The 14,916-nt window shown below is 44.0% G+C and overlaps 1 protein-coding gene across 4 annotated transcripts in view; it reads left to right on the plus strand.

The window, feature by feature from the left end:
* ASTN2 (astrotactin 2) overlaps positions 1 to 14,916 on the plus strand; it is a 993,079-nt gene that overhangs the window by 460,238 nt on the left and 517,925 nt on the right. For 3 of the 4 annotated variants that reach the window (XM_043927598.1, XM_043927600.1, XM_043927601.1), the window contains 3 exons: positions 8,764 to 8,848; positions 9,335 to 9,409; positions 10,161 to 10,298. In XM_043927598.1, the coding sequence (XP_043783533.1) occupies positions 8,764 to 8,848; positions 9,335 to 9,409; positions 10,161 to 10,298 (298 nt within the window). The remainder of the gene's footprint in view (positions 1 to 8,763; positions 8,849 to 9,334; positions 9,410 to 10,160; positions 10,299 to 14,916) is intronic. The other variant, XM_043927599.1, reaches the window with a different exon arrangement.

The raw sequence follows: 14,916 nt of genomic DNA on the forward strand, positions 1-14,916 counted from the left end.
TCCCACGTGGGTCTGCCCACATGAGCTGAGTCAACAGCCAATTAGTCCCTGTGTAGCCTTGATTAAGGACTGTGATCTCCATCAGCCCCGGTCACCAGCCTGGGTCACCACCACCTTTTGGCCTCTGTTTTTTTTTTCCTTCTTGATCTCAAAGGCACAATTAGGAAAGGCAACAAGGCAGCTGAGATGCAGGCGTCCACGTTTGTCTCAGATGCTTTGGGAAGAATAAGGCCAGCATGTCTCACTCCAGCAGCTTAAAAGAAAAGGGGGGCATCAGAGATACCCACCCAAGGTTGCTTAGGATGTCATCAAGGCCGACCTCCTCACTGTACAGATAGAGAAACTGAGTCCCAGGGAGGGGGGAGACCTGCCCGAGGTCACGCAGCACATTTGGCTGAGTTAACTTCTAAAGTCCTCACTTCATAAAGGTCTGAATTATGTCTTGTTATTTCACTCCATTGGTGTTTCTCTGACTCCCAAGCCTCTATTCTCCAAACCCCTGAGCCTCCCATACACACCCTGCCTGCAGCTCCAGCCCCTCAGGAAATGCTGACCTCAGGGCATCATACCAGAGCACCTTAGCGATAGAATCAAGACCTGGAGTCTGAACAAGATTTGGAAGGCGATTTGGGGATCTCTGAGAGCGAGTTACTCATTTTACAGATGGGAAGACTGAGGTCTGGAAAAGTGGAGTGATCTGCCCAAGTTTGCGCAGGGGTCAGCACCGTGAAATGCATTCCTTGAAGACACCGCTTGTATGCAAAACTGCCCAAATGATCTCATTCCCTCCCTAGATAATTATTTTGCCACTTGGTTTTCCCTTCATCTCCTGTTTCCTCTCAGGCCTGGTGTCTCGTCTGTTGAGCACATTTCTCTCACTTCTCTGGCTCTGCTTTTCTCAAGGAGGAGGATCAGGGCAGACCCACTGCAAGGAGTAGGCCCTGGTCTGCAAATGAGTCTCACACAGCCCTGTTCTTATCAGGAAGCCCAGGGGCAGTTAGAACAGGAATGGGGCAGGGAGGAGAGTAATTGGTAAGGGGGAAGACTGGCTGGGCCAGGTATGAAGGACTTCGGAGTTTGCCAGGGCGTCTGAACTCTATTGTGAAAGCCCCTGGAAGCCCCTGGGGAGTTTTTGAGATGAGACCTGCGTGCAGGTGTTCTCTGAAATGGAACTGGCCACCACTCAGGTTGATTGAAAGCCGGACACTGAGAGTAGGTCTCCAGTGGTAAGGCTTCTTCGGTGTGCACGTGGGCAATGTTCAGGGCCGGCACCAGGGACAGGTGGGAAGGAATGGGTTCAAGTGACAAAAAAGAGGTAGAATTAGTGGGACTCAGGTGCTGTTTGGATTCAGTTCAGTTACTCAGTTGTGTCCGACTCTTTGCAACCCCATGGACTGTAGCCGACCAGGCTTCTCAGTCCAAGGGATTTTCGAGGCATGAATACTGGAGTGGGTTGCAGTTTCCTTCTCCAGGGGATCTTCCTGACCCAGGGATCAAACCCTGGTCTCCTGCATTGTAGGCAGATGCTTTACCATTTAGATTACCGTAAATAATGCATTCAAGGATAGTAATAGTAGCATTCATTTGTAGTGCCAAAAAGCTGAGGGGAAAAAAAGAAAAAAACACAGATGCCTATCAATAATGGCCCCTGCATTGCAGGCTGATTCTTTACAGATGAACCACCAGGGAAGCCCCCTTTTTTCCTAGACAGGAGGGGCCAATTTAGCATCTTGTTTTAATGGAAAGAATAAATGCTTTCTAGGTGAACAATGGTCTAAATTGCAAGGTGTGCCCTTTGCAAAGCCAAAGAAACCTCACTTTATTTTATCTGTGTGTTTGGGGCAGCTTGGATGAAATAATCTCCAAGCTGTTCCCCATGTTCCCTGAAAAACACGTTGCCCTCGTCTATGGCCCCTTCTACTGCAGGACGCAGGCGCTGATGAGGGCATCAGCCAGAGGGTGCCACCCTCTTCAGACCCCACAGCTCAGAGGAGCTGCGCCCCCACCCGTGAGAGTGCCAGATGAGTGTGAAGCCTCGTAATCCCGCCCCGCTGGCTGGCTCCCTTCCTCCCACCCTAGCATCCCCTTATTATTCCATTTTCACTTGCTTCCGACTCAGTCATCACTTATCATCACAGGCCAGGGACGCTGGCTGCTGTTCATTTTCCCATTCACCCTGCTTGTCACTGCAGCTTGAAAAGACATTTCCCTGGGCCCTCAGAACAAGAGTGCAGGGCATCCTTTCCGGTTCTGACTCTGACTGGGCCACCTGGGGCGTCTGCCCTTCTGTGTCACCTGGCCAGGCACGTGGTGGGGGAGACAGGGGCTTAGCATAACACGACTGGGGCCTGCGTTGTGCTAGGAGTGGTGAAGACGCTTGACATACGTCATCGCGTGTCATCTCACGGACCACGCTCATGACTAGTACCGGGAGGAAGGCTCTCTGGCCTCACTGTGAAATCAAGAAACTGAAGCTCAGACTCAACTGGTCACTTGCCCAAGGTTGTAGAGTCAGGTCTTCAAAGCTCCTGCTGTGAAGTTTCTAATCATAAACATCACAACAATGAAAATAATGAAGTTTCTAATCACAAACGTCACAACAATGAACATAATGAAGTTTCTAATCACAAACATCACAACAATAAACATAACCACAAGGTCTAGAGCAAGGGGTACTGCTTTTAATTTGACGATTCTCATGAGTGAGAAAACACAGGTTAGGGAAGTGGAAGCACCTTCAAACTACCTGCACTGATGATTTCCAGAATCATCCGTGGCACCTTGATGATTTCCAAAATTCCAAGAAAACTAAAGGTTAAGAATTAGCCTTCCAAATATCCCCTGTTCAAAAGTAGATACTTTATATAGTGATTGCATTGAATTATATTACCCATGTGATGAAGGGTTATTGGGTTGATTTCTAGGTAGTAGGGATAAGCTTCAGGGATGCAGCAGACCTTCTGTTAATTGAGCATCTACTATGGACCAGTCTTACACAAGTGTAGGGTTGGCCACAAAGTTCAGTCGGGTTTTTCTGTAGCATCTTATGACATCCATGACAACACTGGGAGGAAAATACTATTTGACTTCTTTAAATGACATGAAGCTGAGGCTCGGAGAGGGTGACTAAGCTGGCCAAGCTTGTGAACAGAGAAGCAAACAGTCAAGGCTAGGATCTCTCTGACTCCTTCCCAAGCCATGTGATGGCTCTCTAAGAGGACATGGTTTAAGAGAGTGTGGAGCAGGGCACAGACATGGAAGATCAGGGGGTGCTGCAGGAACCTTTTTCCCATGGTAGACTGAATTATTGTCAAGTCCTCATCTCTCTAGAGTACTATTACACATTTACATCCTTGGCATGCTTGATAGTGAGAAAAAGTGAGATTTCTTCTCTACCCTGTCTTCAGGCTTGACTCAAGAGTTTCTCTGGCCAGTGGGTTGGTAGCAGATATGATATGAAATGAAGTTTGAAATGATTTGAAATAAGTTTGGAAGGTGCTATGGCCGGCCTTGCTCTCTTACATCCCTGCCTTTTGCCGTGGGAAAACCACATTCCAAGTAGCGGTTGGTCCCTAGAGGATGAGGGTCAGATAGAGCAGAGTGGAAGCACGTGAACGTGGAGCCAAGTGCAGCTGAGTCCTGGCTGGATCAGTCGACCCAAAGGTGAAACAAAGCAGAAGCCTGCTTAGAGTTACTGACAATAAAATTCTGTGGGTTTTGTTACACAGCGGCAGTGTAACAGAAGCTACCTGATGTACCTCAAACCTACATTTGCTTCTATAAGTAATGACCTGGTTGTTTTTTTTAACCTTTCTTACCAGAGATCAAATTGCCAACATCTGTTGGATCATAAGAAAAAGCTAGAGAGTTCCAGAAAAGCATCTGCTTCTGCTTTATTTGACTATGCCAAAGTCTTTGTGTGGGTCACAACCAACTATGGAAAATTCTTAAAGAGATGGGAATACAAGACCCATAATAAAGAGTCCTGGTAACTAGCACACAGTTGCTAGTTACTAGGTGGCTCAGAAACTGGTAAAAGAACCCACCTGCTGAGGCAGGAGATGCAGGAAACGCGGGTTCAATCCCTGGGTCAAAAAGATCACCTAAAGAAAGAAATGGCAACCTGCTCCAGTATTCTTACCTGGAAAATTCTATGGACAGAGAGCCTGGTGGGCTACAGTCTATGGGGTTGCAGAGAGTTGAACACGACTGGGCACGTGTGCACTTGCCTATACACACCCACACTAATGAGTGCTATGAAAATACACTTAATCAAATTCCCTTATGGGAACCACTTTAATGAAGAGATTAAACCTTTCTAAGGTCTGCATTATCAGTCACTTGTAAATGCATATTTTTAATGTGTTAAGGATACTTTAAATCATTACATTAAAAAACTATTTTCTTTTTAAAATGTAATACAGTCTCATTATAGGAAACTCAGAAATGTCAAAGGCATATAAAGGATAAAAAAATCAGGAGAATGTTACTGGATATATTAAAGTATTGAGTGTACCAGTGTAGTGGAAAGGATGCTGGGGTAATAGCCAAGAGTCCTGGGTGCTAATCTTGCCTGGTTAAGAGGCTAGTCCATTTATTTGGCTAAATGTCTTCACACTCTGAGCCCAGAGTTTCCCCATCTGAAAGGTGAAACTGGGAAGATTGAACTAGAGGAGCTGTATGAGCCTCTTCTGCTCTGACGTGAAACAGAAATTCTATTTTAGCCATTTCATCAACTTTCATGTTTACCCTTTCCATTTCCTTGAGAAATACCTGTCATGGATGTAAGAAAGTCTTCTAGTCTTCAGCAAAATCATTATTCTAAAGTAATTTAGCCTGAGTTCATGATAATTGCAGTATATTTATACATTCACTCATTCATCCAGTCATTCATTCATCCATTCAGCAAGTGAGTCTCCAACCCTTCATCAGACATGATATAACTACTAGGATATGGAGGTGATTAAGAAAAGGTTCTTGCAATCAACAGACTCCTAGTTTAGTGGGAGAAACGGGCAAAAAATGTCCCTATCCCTTTGACATAGGCATTACTATTGTGAAGTATTTGTTGTTGTTTAGTCGCTAAGTTGCATCCTGCTCTTTGTGACCCCGTGGGCTGTAGTCTGCCAGGCTCCTCTTTCCATGAGATTTCCCAGGCAGGAATGCTGGAGTGGGTTGCCATTTCCTTCTCCAGGGGGTCTTCCCAATCCAAGGATTGAACCCACGTCTCCTGCTTGGCAGGTGGACCCTTTACTACTGAGCCACCTGGGATCTCCATGGTGAAGTGCACCCTGGATTTGTTAATGTGCTGGGCAGGGCAGCAGGTGCTGGGTGCAGTGGTGAGCAGGATGGCAGCCATCCCTTCTTCCAAGGAGCACCTGCTGTAGGGACAGGAGTCAGGGAGCCCCGACACTCACAGTCAATACAGGAAAAGCAAGTCAGCGTGTGTCCCTGGAGAGCTGACTTTCAGCAGTCTGGCCACCCTGGATACAAAGGCAGGATTGAGGATGGGACTCACCCAGGGAAGGGGTTAACCCTCAAGTTGTGCTGCCAGAGACTTGCATCTGGCAAGAAGGTAATGCTTAGTTGTGAATAGTGGAGAGTTCGCTGAGCCAGCAAAATGGGAAGTGGGGGGTCAATAAAGCCAATAGCCATGGCATTGAGGGCAGTCCTGCCAGAGACACACAGCCCAGCTGCTAAGAGTGATCAAAGTTAAGGTTAAAACAAGGAGTTTCCAGAAAGCTAGAGGTGAGCAATTTGGAAAGGCAGTGTAAATGACTGGTTCTCTCTGGTGCCCAGAAATGATGAACATCTGTTCCAAGCTTCCATGTTGCAGATGAGGAAACAGCCCCAGCATGGAGGAGGGTACCTATCCAGTGTCCCTACAGCTAATGTGCAAGCATCCCTCAGAAGCTAGTTGCCATCTGGGAAGGGAGAGAGGAGGGAATGGATTTACTGAGCATCTACTCGCGTCTGCCTGAGCCATGAGTTGCACACGCCCCTCCTTCAGTTTCCACTTGCATCAGCTCTGAGCGATCGGCTGAACTTGCATTCTCACTGTGTCGTTGAGACAGCTGAGACCCAGATGGTGACGCGACCGCTTCCCCAAGACCATACATCCGGGGAGAGAGAAAGTGAGGATTGGAACCCGGGCCTGTGTGTCTCCAGTACTCCTGCTTTTCCCCCTCCCTCACTTCCTGTTCTCCAGGCAGCCTCCAGGGTGGATACTTCTCATTTGCAAAATACACATTTGTTATATAACGAGCGGCAGTAATTAATGATCCATTCCAAGGCAGGAGAAACTTGCCTAGTAAGCACACACGAGAGAAAGAGAAAAACATAGCAGTGCCCTTTTTTTCTGTATAGATTTCTCATTCTCACTAATATTCCCAAAACGAGAGACGGGAAGAACAAATGACCTGCACCCTGCCCCGAGTCACTGATAGGAGAGACAGGAACCTCAGCCCTTCCACGGAGAAGAGCACCCTGCCCCACCAAGCTCCTGGCTCACCCCTGCCCAACTTCCCGTCCCTGTGCCAGAGGTAACCACTTTACCTCTCCTGTTATGAATCACAAAGCCTGTGGCTTGTGGCAGATCATAAATCAGGCCTGGGAGTCTCGAGGACAAATCCCAGGACTTTTAATCTTTAATATTAGACATGCTTAAAGTGGTGAATATTTCATGAAGGGACTGTTGCATTTTAACACATCATTAGTGACTCCTACCCCGCCCCCTCGGGTCGATTATTCTGATCCAAATCTCAAGGATCTCCGCTCATTCCCTCCGTTTTCCTTACCTCTGGCAACAGTCAATCCATTAGGTTGCATGTATTTGCAGCACTGGCATTCAGTGGGAGACCCTTGGGGATGTTATTGGAGGGGAGCATTACAGAGAGCTTCCCTGCCTGCAAGCAGCCGCCTCTTATTTACTAGGTATCCAGAGGAGACAAAAGGTACATCGATCTCTCTGTCTCTCTTCTCTCTCTCTTTCTGTTTCTCTTTCTCCCTTTGTCTTTCAACAATCTTGTTCTGAACATTTTGAGTACTGCCTCTGACCTATTCTTTTCTCCACATTGAGTCTTACTATCCTTTTAGTTTAACCAACATTTATTAAGCCCTGGCTGTTTGCCAGGTACTTGCTGATGCTGAGTATACAAAGACTAAGCAGCATTGGAATATATAAAACAAATGAAAGTGGTAACACTCAGAATACTTCGTGCAAGGTCAAATGCCTATCATTGATAATGAATCAGGGGAAACTATAAGGCTATTTGATGAATACAAACATTTTTTAAAAAGGAGTTAATGGGTGATAGTTTTAGAACCTGTGTTACCCTGGCATCGCGTTCACTGCTGTGTTTTGTTTTGATTGCACAAGGCTGAGAAAACTGATTCATAAGACTCGAAGCTGTAAAAAGCATGAGCTTGTTAGCACCTCGCCTCTCAGTCCCAGGATCCTATTCAATGAAACAATGATGATAGGAGAATTTTTTTTTAATGAGGACTGCATAAAATCCATTTACCTGGCAACCAGACTTAATGCGACAGAGCTCTCCAGTGTCCTCAGTTCTAGCGTGTAATATCTGAGTGTTTAGTCTTCATTTTTTTAATTATTAAGGAGATTTCAAAATAAAATGTCTTAAGGAACATTAAACTCTAAAAGTTTCAAAGTCTGAATCTCCTACATTAAGCTAGATGTTTCCATGAAACATGATTTGAAAATACTTGGGTCAAGCCAACCAGAATGACTGTAGAACTGAAGAACTGCAGTCATACTTGACTGACTCTAAGGAAGGGTACAGTATTTCACAAGCTTTTTTTAATAGAATCTATTTTTGGTAAAGCATCTGGGAACATTCTACAACTACGTCTTAGGAAAATCTAACAACTGATTGAATCAAAAATTTCCCCCCAACCTTAAGGAGTGAGCAGTGAAGCAAGACCGATAATAGCAGGAGGGCAGGACTCTTCCAGAAATGAACTCTGAAGATACATCAGGAAACAGGACATGTGCACCCAGAATGTACTTGGCCAATGAGAAACTATACTTAAGGCAGCCTCGGATGCTAGTGAGGATATGTTCAACCACGTATAAGGCATGGCCAGAAAATGACAACACATGGATACATTGGATGGATGGATGGTTTGGTAGATGGAAGGGAAGGGGACAAGAAGGAAAATGAGGGGAGGGGAAAGAGGCAAGTAAAACCAATAAGACCAACAACAACAAAACAAAATAAAGTCTGGAGATGGTAGATGGAAACAATTTTTCCACAAAAGGAAATCAGAGGTATTATATTTGGAAGAGGTGGCATTTGATTTGGGCCTTATAAATGAACGTGAATTGTTCATTCAGGTGGAGAGAATTCAATTTTCTGATTACACTTTTAGCACAAGAGTACTTTATCATAATTTAAATATTTGAAAACAGGACGTCCGTGTGTAGCCACCAGCTCACTGTCTGTCTCATTAGGTCACGAGCTCCTTCAGCACCTGGGTTGCACCTTTGACCTCTGCATCCCCAGTGCTGAGCAGAGAGCTCGGCAGGGAGGGTGACCAGGGCTTGCTGAGTGAGTGAGTGAGTGCATGAACAATGAATGAACTCTGCTAACTGCAGGGGCAGGTGGGCTAAGAACATTCTCATTCCACGGCCTTTGCTAAAATGAGGCAGCTCACTTTTTTCCAAGAAAACAAGGACGCCAGGAAAGAAGACCGTTCGGCGCAGGCGGAATTTCACAAGCTCCTTTCCTTTTTGGCTTACAGGAGAGTGCAGCTGTCACGAAGGCTACGCCCCTGACCCGGTTCACAGACACCTGTGCGTGCGCAGTGACTGGGGGCAGAGTGAAGGGTGAGTAGCGAAGGGCGTCAGGCAAGACAAGGACAGTGGGGCCCCCGGCTGCTCCCCATAGAGGACACTTCCTTTGCAATGGTGTGTTCCTGGGAAAGTGAATCCTATTTCCCACTGAATCCCATTTTAGTATTAGAGGTACCTGCCCGATGGCGAATCTTCTAGAGAACAAATGCTAAGTGTAGCTCACCCTCCCAAACCATAAGTAATCAAAGAACACTCTCTCTCTTGAGTGGACTCATGAAGAAGAAGAATCACATGTTTTATACAAAAACTCCAAAAGGGACAAAGAGGACTTTGAAATGCTGAGTCCTTCCGTGAAACAGAGACTGGTATAATGTAAATAGACTTACCCAGTGATTACCTCTGCAAAATTCGATAATTTGTAGCTGTTCTTCAGCAGTGTCCCCATATGAATCGCATCTGCTTCTAACTAATACCATCTCTTATCTCTTTTTCTTTCCCTTTCTCAATTTTTTCCCACAGTCCCTGGCCATACACGACACTGGAGAGGGGCTACGATCTGGTGACAGGGGAGCAAGCCCCTGAAAAGATTCTCAGGTGAGTTGACAGTTCTGTTGGGGTATGATACGGGGGCTTGGAGAACCGTCTCATGGGGAGGTGTGGTTATACATCCTTAGTTAATTGAACCTGTGCATTTCTCGGATGCAATGGTCCAGGTTGCTATGGGAATCTGATTTCCATTCGTCTGGCATCTAGACTTAATAGATTCAGTTGCTTGAACTGGAGGAGACATTACTGATTATCTAGTCCAGTGGTTTAAAAATATTCTCTAGCCATAGAATCTCTTCCTGCTGCTACCATGAAATCTTGTGTGAAAACTTCAATACTTAAACTGATGAAGACATACAGCAAATTAAGTGGCAGAACTGGGAATCAAATTTTGGTTGAAATTGATTCAGAGTCCATACTCTTCACCTTTGTGCAGACTGCCCCTGCCAGCTTAGCAGTCACTTTAGGTCCTTCTGCTGGCTATCAGGCCTGCTTGGGAAAGCAGAGCTGAAATAGTCCCTATCTTCACAAAGCCCACTGCTAATTAGGAATTGGGACCTAAACTCAGGAAAACATGACTAGCAACATAGAGTAATGCATGAGCTAAATGATTAACGGAGAAAATGACCATCCATGTCTGGGTGAAGTTGGCCAACATCAAGCCTTGAAGCATGCAGGCGACTCAGTTGGGTGGGGAAGTTATAGAAGGTTCTAGAAGGAATGGGAGGAGGGGCCCCCTTTTCCTGTTTTTTTTCTCTGCTTCCCAGGGAGTCCCCCAATGGAAACTCTTACATTGCAGGTCTACTTTCAGCTTGGGCCAAGGACTCTGGCTTCCTGTCAGCAAAAGCTTCGTGGTCCCACCTGTGGAGCTGTCCATCAACCCACTGGCCAGCTGCAAGACTGACGTGCTCGTCACGGAAGACCCTGCAGATGTCAGGTAGGGAAGTCATCTCCAGCACCCATACCACGGGCTTCTTAGAGCCCTGGGAGGCCCTCTCTTTCAGGATCTCAGAACTCCTGTGGAAAAGTGCTCTTCATGTTGTTAAAGCAGGCAGCTGCCCAGTTCGTATATAAGAAACATATCCAGTATGCCATGCTCTGCACTCCCGAAATTGACCTCCATGGTGGGCATTGGTGCCTTTGTATTTCAACATTATTACTTTCCTTTGGGGCTTATATAAAACATGAAAGAGGTTAACACATTATCTAGCTCATTCTGGGATCTTTAATGGTCTTCTCTTATGAAAGACCGTTACTTAATAGTGTATTGAAAAGTCGTGAAGGTAAAATATTGGAAGATTAACTGCTTTCTCTTTTGACTCTGACGCTAGAAACAGACTTTGGGCTAATCAATAGGATAGAAATGTCCAGGTCAAATGAATTTGCTCTTTACTCATGAAATGATGGAGACTACATCTTTCTTTCCACATTTTGTACCTTGTAGTTAATTTCATTATAGACTTACTCTACTGTGTTCTAATTAGTTGCTTACATATCATTCTGTGCTATTATGTAGTGAATCCCTCAAGGTCAAAGAAAATAACTTATTTAGCTTTTTAATTCCCAGTCCATATTGGACATCTACTAAATGTTTATTGATTTAATTATACAGGTGATCTTAGATTTGAATCTAGCACTATTCTGGAGCTTTCTAGTGCAGGTTTTAATCCCCACCCCCCACCTCCTGATTTGATTAGTTGAAGAATTCTAGCATTTAAATGTTGCAAAAAATGGACTCTGACTTTGCTTTTGGAACTGGTTTGTACACAGTCTATGAGCTCCTGAGCTGGAATGTGGAGGCACAGCCCCGTACTTCAGTGGTTGTTATTCTACCATTGCACAGCTGTCTTTTCAGTTAAGATGCTATCGATGTCTATGGCATCTTCATAGGGAGACTCACCTTCTCAGCCTTTCATGAAGGGATGGACACAACATCATTTTTTATTGGTGTTTCTCCAAAGAAGTAATTTTTAAGATAGAAAATTAAAGGGATAACACTTAGAAAATGAAGTGATAATTACTAAAAACTAAGATGGTTTCATGTACATACAAATTGATTCATGGCAAATTATCATGGTTTCCATTTTTGTTAGAGTTGAGGTCAGGGTAACTTCAGTAAAGCATGAGTAGGTCTTCAGTAAACCTTCAGTGCCAAGGTTACTCAGTATTACATATTTTAAAAATGGAGAAAAGAGCATCTGGTTGAAGGATTCTTCTTGAAAAGGCCTTGTGACCTTGTCTCAAATCAACTGAAAGGTCTCTACCAGACTTCCTCAGAGTTCTGTACTGTTGACATTGAATTTGTAGCTTCACTGAAGCTATAGATGTCGGACTGGCTGATGGTTCAACACTCATTCTGGAGCTGACCAAGTCTGACTTGGAATCCCTTCTCTACCATGGATGAGCTATATGACCCTGGTCAAATTCAGCTTGCTAACTTTCCATCTCTTTGCAAAATGAGGATAGTAATAGTGCCTATCTCACAGTATATAGTAATAATAATAACTCATCTCCACTGATCATTCCTAAACACTTTACTAGCATTATCTCATTATATTCCTACATCAGCCCCCAAAATGATGCTATTATTATTTTTATTTTACAAATTTAAAGTCTGAGGTGTATAGGTGATACCTTCACTAGGAAGTGGTGAAGCCAAACTTCAGCCTACCATCTCCCCACCTCCTGAACCCATGTTCTTAACTCTTTCATTGAAACTGTTGTTCTTGTTCAGTCGTGTCCGACTCTATGAGCCCAAGGATTGCAGCACGCCAGGCTTTCCTGTACTTCACTATCTCACCAAGTTTCCTCAGACTCATGTCCATTGAGTCCATGATGCCATATAACCATCTTATCCTCTGTCATCCCCTTCTCCTTCTGCCCTCAGTCTTTCCCAGCGTCAGGGTCTTTTCCAGTGAGTCAGCTCTTCACATCAGGTGGCCAAAGTATTGGAGCTTCAGCTTCAACATCAGTCCTTCCAGTGAACACCCAGGACTGATCTCCTTTAGGATGGACTGGTTGGATCTCCTTGTGGTCCAAGGGACTCTCAAGAGTCTTGTCCAACACCATAGTTCAAAAGCATCAATTTTTCGGCACTCAGCTTTCTTCACAGTCCAACTCTCACATCCATACATGACCACTGGAAAAACCATAGCCTTGACCAGACGGACCTTTGTTGACAAAGTAATGTCTCTGCTTTTTAATATGCTATCTAGGTTGGTAATAACTTTCCTTCCAAGGAGTAAGCATCTTTTAATTTCATGGCTGCAGTCACCATCTGCAGTGATTTTGGGGTCCCCCAAAATAAAGTCTGACACTGTTTCCCCATGTATTTCCCATGAGGTGATGGGACCAGATGCCACGATCTTAGTTTTCTGAATGTTAAGCTTTAAGCCAACTTTTTCGCTCTCCTCTTTCACTTTCATCAAGAGGCTTTTTAGTTCCTCTTCACTTGCTGCCATAAGGTTGGTGTCATCTGCATATCTGAGGTTATCGATATTTCTCCCGGCAAGCTTGATTCCATCTTGTGCTTCATCCAGCCCAGCATTTCTCATGATGTACTCTGCATATATGTTAAATAAGCAGGGTGACAATATACAGCCTTGACGTACTCCTTTTCCTATTGGGAACCAGTCTGTTGTTCCATGTTCAGTTCTAACTGATGCTAATCGATTTTAGATGCATTCAATTCTTCTGACAACAGAGTTCAAGTAGAAACTGGTTGTGGTGGGGAAGGCAGAGTCAGGAAGTTTGCATGCTGTGTCATACTGCTGAGAGTGACCATGGTCTGTAGGATAATTTAGTTGCCTTTTCTCCTTCAATTTGAATTATTACATTCAACAGCAAGCCAGACATGGAGAGGACCAGAATATCAACTTCCAAGGACTTTAAAACATATTTGGAAATACTAAAACAAAATTGAGAAAAGTATAGACTAGAATTTATTTCAGGGAAAATTTTATATGTAATTGAAAGGAATACTGTAGTAAGTTGCAGGGGGTGAGACCTTCAAAGGGCATGAACCGATAGCAATTAGGTGTTTCTGAACTGCTAAGAACCCTGTGCCTGGTTACACGGAGGGTGTGACTTCATCAAGTTGGGACCAGATCAGAATTGTTCAGATGGGAGAAAGGATACTGTTTTGCAGTTTTGGGTCCTCCTTCTCAAGCCTTTGAAGAATGTTCAAAATACACTTCAAACATTTGAAGAATGTTGGTTTGTTTAGGTCACTAAATTATTATCTTGTTTGGGGTGCCCACATGTCTTTGTCTGGGTGGCTTGCAATTGCAGACAGCCTTTTAAGTCTTACCTTCATCTTTCTTCTCACGTGCCATCAGTTTCATTGCAAGGGTGGATGAAAGATTGTAATCAGCACCACTTAAAAGAATCTGTGCTCTGTAGGTTGAGTTTTCCAAGCTTCACTAATAAACCTTGTTTGACACGACATTGCCCAAGCAAGCATATCATAGGCGTTTAAAGAATTAATAAGTTTCAGTCATATGCTATGTTAGAAATTAATAAATAATAGATCATAATTATAGATAGCCAATAATATGCCACAGAATCACAACTGTGAGATTAAAGGAAAAAAGCAGAGCGAGGAAGGACAAGATAAGCATTTGGATAGGATTGGGAGGGAAAATTTAAAGCTGCTTTCCTATTTGATTTTTGTTTTGTTTTGGTTTTAAATCCATGACAGAGTTGAATTTATATGAATTTATGGAATTTATGGACAGATATGAATTTATGGACAGACATGAATTTATGGAATCTCACACTAGGAGAGACAGAGCAAGTTAGACTCAAAAAGTACAGGCTCAACTCATCTGGGTGTCTAAATGCAAAAAAAATTGATGATGACAAATGTTGGTAAGGATATAGAAAAACTGGAACTCCCATACCTTTATACTGGGGATGTAAGTTAGTGTGACCACCATGTAAATCTACAGGGCTGTATCTATTAAAGCTGAGCATCTACTTATCCTATAGATGTGTGTGTGTGTGTGTGTGTGTGTGTGTGTGTGTGTGTGTGTGTATGCATGTGCTATGGTGCTTCAGTTCTGTCTGGCTCTTTGCGATCCTGTGGACTGTAGCCCTCCAGGCTCCTCTGTCCATGGGATTCCCCAGGCAAGAATGCTGGAGTGGGTTGCCATGACCTCCTCCCAGGGATCTTCCCAATCCAGGCATAGAACCCATGTCCTTTATGTCTCCTGCATTGGCAGGCTGGTTCTTTACCACTAGAATCATCTGAGAAGACCACAAATAATACATTCAAGAATAGTAATAGTAGTATTCATTTGTACTGCCAAATGCTAGGGGGAAAATGCAGATGCCTGTCAATAGCAACAACAACAAAAATAGATAAAACAATACAATATTATTAATGGTGAATATTAAGGAATACAACCCTTACACACATCACCACTGATGAATTTCACAAATATAAGGCTGAATTACAGAAGCCAGACACAAATGAATATGTATGGTTAAGTAAAGATCAAAAACAGTAAAGACTAAACTATGATATTAGAAATAAAATAGGGATTACCTTGGGG

Source organism: Cervus elaphus, chromosome 16 (assembly GCF_910594005.1).
Source record: "Cervus elaphus chromosome 16, mCerEla1.1, whole genome shotgun sequence".
In the NCBI taxonomy this organism is placed as follows: domain Eukaryota; kingdom Metazoa; phylum Chordata; class Mammalia; order Artiodactyla; family Cervidae; genus Cervus; species Cervus elaphus.